At 52.6% G+C, this 6,000-nt stretch overlaps 1 protein-coding gene across 1 annotated transcript in view; it reads left to right on the top strand.

The window, feature by feature from the left end:
• The first annotated feature begins 410 nt into the window (after nucleotides 1-410).
• Nucleotides 411-6,000, top strand: part of C10H7orf50 (chromosome 10 C7orf50 homolog) — a 119,413-nt gene continuing 113,823 nt past the window's right edge. The window contains exon 1 of the mRNA XM_034669664.1: nucleotides 411-562. Coding sequence (XP_034525555.1) covers nucleotides 434-562 — 129 coding nt within the window. The 5' untranslated portion in view covers nucleotides 411-433. The remainder of the gene's footprint in view (nucleotides 563-6,000) is intronic.

The following is a 6,000-nucleotide window of genomic DNA, read 5'->3' as shown; positions in this document are numbered from 1 at the left end:
GAATTCATGGGCTCTTTTCTGTCCTTATACATGGAGTTCTAGATACTACTGTGCTTGAGAAAGTAGACATAATCAGACACTTCTCAGGTTGTGTGTCATTCCTTTTATGTGGCCCCTTTTGGTGCTTGTTCCACAATCCAAGGAGGCCATCCCAGACACATCGTGGTCCCCTCCGTCTGTTGGTGACCGAATGCCCTAGTGACAGGGTGCATGACAGTCACCTGCGACCTGTGATGCTGTGGCTTCTCCAGCTGATCGGAAAGGAGAACCGGGGGTTTTGACTTTCTTTTCACTTGCATGTATCATATTTTCTGAAATACCTTTGTACTTCTTTAATAATGGGAGAGTGCTCTTCCCCTTTGTTTAAAAATGCTGTGTGGCCTGAGACCTTTTATTTCCCACGTATTTATTAATTTACCTTCTCTGTTGCAGGATGGCAAAACAGAAGAGAAAAGTTACTGAAATGACAGAGAAAAAGAACAAAAAATTGAAGAAGGTGTCAGTGAAAGAGATCCTGCTGGCACCTGAAGACATGCCGGGCCCCAAGCAAGCGCACCCCGAGGTAGGTGCGCGTGGGGTCGTGTCAGCCTCAGCTCGTTTCCCAGCAGGGAGAGGAGGCAGTTGGGGCTTGTATTGCTCTGGGAGGAGCAGAGGGTGGAACGTTACATGTGGACATACTCAATGCCTTCTAGAGGCCACTGTAAGACAAATAAGAGGGTCAGCACATTTTAGCTTTGAACACCATGACCGCCTTTCTTCAGCCACCGAACCTCCAGAGCGCTGTTCGGGGTGCCATGCCGCAAAGGGCATTTGATGGACGAGCTTGGCCCAGCGGCGGTGGCTGGGTGGCGCGGGCTGGAGCCGGCCGTTCGCACGGTGCTCCCAGGACTGGCCGCTGTGGCGTGCGCAAGGAGAGGTGCCTTGGCCTGGGGGTGCGTGGAGCGTGGCCTGGGAATCTATACTTAAGGATTCAGATCTTAACATAAGAATGTTCATATCTAGCATGACATAAGTCTGCCACAAAAATATTTATGTCCGTTTAAATTTGTTTTCTGTTACCACCACGTTCCGAATAGTAACGTTTTTCTTCTTTATTGAGCTGTCTTTACAATTCCTCGTGTGCAGTTGATCAAAATGGCGTAAGGTATCATAAATTCTGACAAATTATTGCTCAGAAAGTAAAATTTGGTCAGGTATACATCACGTGGTGATATGGCAGGCTTTCCCTGTTCATGCGTCTGTGGGACAGCATCGCTGTTGCTCGAGTGGGACAAGGTCGAGTGTGGGTTTTGTTCCTGTTTCCCATGCTTGCCTGTAAGCCCTGAACAACCTCACCCATGTAAGCGAATGAGGATGGAAGTTTGGTCGTAACAGCGTTCTTAATTCCTCAAACTCGGAGATGGTTATGTGATTGGGGCACATTTTATCAAAATTTATTTTTAAAGATCTGCCATTAGATGACAACTCGACTAGGTCCGTCTTCAGTTCTTTTGAAGAAAAAATTGGAAACCACCTGACTTGGTCAAGGATGTGTTGCTGGCTGGTTGAGGTTGGCTTTTGCAATGGCCGTATTTTAAGCTCTGTCTTTGTTTTGTGCCCCTGAGGCGTTTATGCCATCAGCAGTGTTTCCTAGTAAGCTTTAGGGTGCCAGGTGGCTTTTTTTTTTTTTAAGATTTATTTTTATTTTATTTATTTTTTTTAAAGATTTTTATTTATTTATTAGACAGAGATAGAGACAGCCAGCGAGAGAGGGAACACAAGCAGGGGGAGTGGGAGAGGAAGAAGCAGGCTCATAGCTGAGGAGCCTGACGTGGGGCTCGATCCCATAACGCCGGGATCACGTCCTGAGCTGAAGGCAGACGCTTAACCGCTGTGCCACCCAGGCGCCCCAAGATTTATTTTTATTTATTTTAGAGAGAGAGTGTGCGTGCACATGAGCAGGGGAAGGGGCAGAGGGAGAGGGAAAGAGAGAATCCAAGCAGACTCCATGAAGACCTCACGACCCTGAGATCATGACCCAAGCCGAAGTCGAGAGTCGGACACTCACCCAGGCGCCCCAACAGGTGGTGTTTTCTCTCACAAAATGGGGAAAGGACCATGGGGCAGGGGGAGGTAGAGACGAGGGCCCGCCTGACAACCAGCCAACTCCCTGGCTGCGGGCCATTCTAGTCTTTTCTCAGAGCGGTTTCAGAATGAGCACTAGTGGCATTAGGGCCCTGGAAGCACGCCCCTGAGACCAGCTGTGCCGCGCGGGTGCCCCAGCGAGTCTCCGTGTCCTTCAGGGTATGTGCGCCTAGTTGGATGACTGTTGCTCCAGATCACTTGAGTATTGCCTCCACTTCGGCATCTCTGTGCTTTTGAGAGATGGCGTGAGCTAATTCATCTCCCCGCGGCCATAGCAGGAGCCGTGGCGTCGGCGCAGTGAGTGCAGGGTGTGTGCAGAGAGGGATGCTCAGCCGTGGCTGGGAGGCCGTCTCTCAGCTGCTGTCGTGGGGGGGGTGTGGGGGTGGGCGGGGAGCCTNGGGGGGGGGGGGGGGGGGAGCCTGGCTGGCTCTCAGGACCCTGACTGGTCCTGGGTACTCTTTTCCTGCGTGCTCTTGGCAGAGAACCTACCAGGTCTGCCGGCTCATCTGATCACAAGGCCACTCTACTCCTATGTGCGGAAGTCCCGTGGTTTACACGGCGTCGGTGTCAGGAAGTCTGGCTGGCGTCATGGTGCCTGCGTCTTGCTCTGAATGCAGGCTCTTAGCAAACCTGTGACCTCCCCACCCAGGCCAGTTCTTGTTATTCTCTGTGCTCCACCACTTGAGCCCCGACTGTATTCCCAGATCCCAGATGGAAGCTGGCGTACAGAGTTCCTCAAGCTCCCATTCGGTGGTTCAGTCCACCCCTGGTTCCTACAGAGCCTCAGTTACGCATGATTTTCTTGGGCTGTTTCTAGGATACTTTCTTGCTTTTTCTAGACTCCTCCAGTTTCTTTATTTTTTATTTATTTATTTTTTAAAGATTTTATTTGTTTATTTGACAGAGATAGAGACAGCCAGCGAGAGAGGGAACACAAGCAGGGAGAGTGGGAGAGGAAGAAGCAGGCTCATAGCAGAGGAACCTGATGTGGGGCTCGATCCCATAACGCCGGGATCACGCCCTGAGCCGAAGGCAGACGCTCAACCGCTGTGCCACCCAGGCGCCCCAGTTTCTTTAAAATAAAGCCCATACTGGGGCACCTGGGTGGCTCAGTCATTTGAGCGTCTGATTCTTGATTTTGGCTCAGGTCATGATCTCAGGGTCCTGGGATCAAATCCCCTGTCAGGCTCTGCGCTCAGTGCATGGGCGGCTTGCGATTGTTCTTCTCCCTCCCCCCCTGCCCCCCCCGCCCCCACCTTGTGCACATACACGCTTGCTGTCTCTCACAAATAAATAAATAAATCTTTAAAAAATAAAATAAACCCCACAGTATCACCTTGCTGATTTTAAGTTTTGTCATAAAACTTAAACTTTCCTTTCTTAATGATCTCTGCTTGCTGGCTGCTGGTCACCGGCAGGACCCACAGGACAGTGTGGGTTTATGGTAGACGTCAGCATGGGTTAGAATTTCTGCCTAAGATCCAAAATGATATTCTTTTTGTTATGTTCAGGTCATTTTTTAAAAGTATGTGATTGTTTTTTGTTATTAAAGTACCTGTGGATTAAAATAAATTTGAACAGAAGGGAGCTTCTGGTTTCTCTTTTGATGACTAGATTTTTGTTGGCTTTGTAACATAGTGGAGGAGGTTCCTGGTAGAGGTACGGTACTTTTGCTTTGTTTGCTGTCCCCGGGGTGTTGAGGCTTGGTGGCAGGCTGGCCCAGCCGAGGAGCAGGAAGTGGGCTTTGAAACCCACCTGTGGCTTGCAAAGGAGAGTGAGTGTGAAACCGGAACCGGCCAGCAGGGGTCGCAGCCCCTCTGCCTACAGGCCGCCCGTGCTGCTTTGCCCCAAGGAGCTGCAGCCCACCGTGTTTCCAGGCCCGAGGAGGATTTTTAGGTGGGTCTCTGAATGAGGTGCTGTGCTTGTGGGCTTGTGTCCTGAAGATGCCTTCTTATGTTGCTGGGGCCAGTCTCCCAGGGAAGTGGAGACTTTTTTGGGAGGACACACCTTGGGCTGTGCTAATAAAATTATTTCTTCACTCTCTGGTTCTCATGGGAAATTATGGAAAAGTGAAGTCAGGCAGTTTTTAAAGAGAGAACATTGAACGCTGCACCTAATTTTAAGGAGGGCGGGTGGACCGGGCCTGGAGAGCACATCCTATTACCCTGGGAGCTCGTGGAAAAGTACTGTATTGTCCCCTCACCGCCCTGGCTCCAGGATCAACCCCCGGAATCCACATGAAGAACAGAGAAGCCTCTGTCCCCACTTGGACCACTGTGTTGTCCTCCCGGGACTGTCCGTCTGCATAGGCCTGTGGGACCCTGTGTGGCCACTTCCCACAGCACGAGCTCCCTGAGCCTGTGCCAGGAGGGCTGAAGTTTCCCCAGCGCTTGCCCTCTCTGGCCCCTGGGGGCAGCCTCCTCAGAGCCAGACTTCCCACTGGAAGGGGGGGCCTCGGCACACCCAGCGGACTCATCTCTGTTTGACTTCCATGCAGTCTGGAACGTGGAAAGCTGTCTGTGCAGCCCCGGACGCTGAACCTCATGTTCCTCTTCGCTCCTTTGTTGCGTGGCTCACTAGCCCATTACCTGCCAAGACCCTTGCAGGTCTGAATCTTGGAGAAGGTGTTTGTGATGTCCTGGGACGGGGCAGAGCCCTCCTGGTGCCTTCCTCAGCACCTTGGTAGCTGGTTCTGGCTGGCTGGCCACAGGCCTTACTAAGGACCTGTCGCCTGTGCTACGCCCTCTCTTGCCATCTTGCTGGATGGGCGACCTGGGAGGTCAGGGATGGTGTCCACAGGCCTGTCCTCTTCCAGGGATGATGCCCTGGACCAGAGAGTCTCCACCCATTTCATGGCTTCTTGAAACCCTCCTGTGAGCGTGGGCTCGGGGGCTGGACAGACAGACCTTCAAGTTGCTGGACCCCTTCCACTGAGAGGGTTGCGAAGATTAAATCTTAGATAGTGGGTGTATTCAGAGGGGCTGCGGCCCCATTATCAGTTGGCAGAGGAGGCAGGAGGTCGTGGTGTTGCTCCTGCGGGTCTCCCCACCCCCGCTGAGGAGCTACTCCGTGATTTGGTTTCTGTCGCAGACACTGAGCCACACAACAGAGAGATGGCATCATGTGGCTGCCCCCTCGGGGCCAGTCAGGCCACTGCATTTCTTGGCGAGCATGTGGGGGGGGGTACTGCAGTGCACATGGCCTTGGCTCTCTGAAGACAGGAGGGGTGGCTGGCGGTGAGCAGGGGCCTCCTCCCTTCCTCTCATGGGTGAGAACCCCTGGGTTTGCAGAGTACCAGAGTTATCATGGGACAGCCCTGAGATGCCACAGGCCCAGGTGCGGCTGTTGTCCTGGCTTCACACATGAGTCAGCCAGAGAGGTTGGTACTTGCTCAGTCACCTGGCCAGCTGGGATAGAGAAAAAACTCACAGTCCGGTTTCCCGCGTCTGGCTGCCTTTTGGAGAGCATGAGGAAGACCGGGACCGGGACCTGCAGTGTTGCCCGGCCTGGCCCTTTAGTGACTGGGTGGGGAGTTGCCGGTCGGTGGGCAGCTCAGCCGTGTGCGTTGGCAGCAATGCCTAGCACCGTATAAGGAATATACCCGGCTCCTTTTTGGCATCTGCTCTCACACTGTAAATGTTGGTGATGTGCTTGGGAGAAAGACCTCGATTTGTTGAGCAGACCGTCCCACATTGGGAATGACAGTGCATTCCTGAAGTCTGGAGGGCATGGTGACAATAATAGCCACTTCTCTTTTTTCAGAATATGATGTGCTGTGCATAAGCCATTTGGCTCCCAAGTTCCCAGTGCAGCCTCGCGTGCCCTTCGTGTTTTCATGGGCTCTACGGAAACGTGGCCAGTGACAGTGGGGCTGGA

The sequence above is a fragment of the Ailuropoda melanoleuca genome, chromosome 10, assembly GCF_002007445.2.
Source record: "Ailuropoda melanoleuca isolate Jingjing chromosome 10, ASM200744v2, whole genome shotgun sequence".
Classification (NCBI taxonomy): domain Eukaryota; kingdom Metazoa; phylum Chordata; class Mammalia; order Carnivora; family Ursidae; genus Ailuropoda; species Ailuropoda melanoleuca.
Note: the sequence above shows the minus strand (reverse complement) of the source record. Positions and strands in the feature narration are given on the sequence as shown.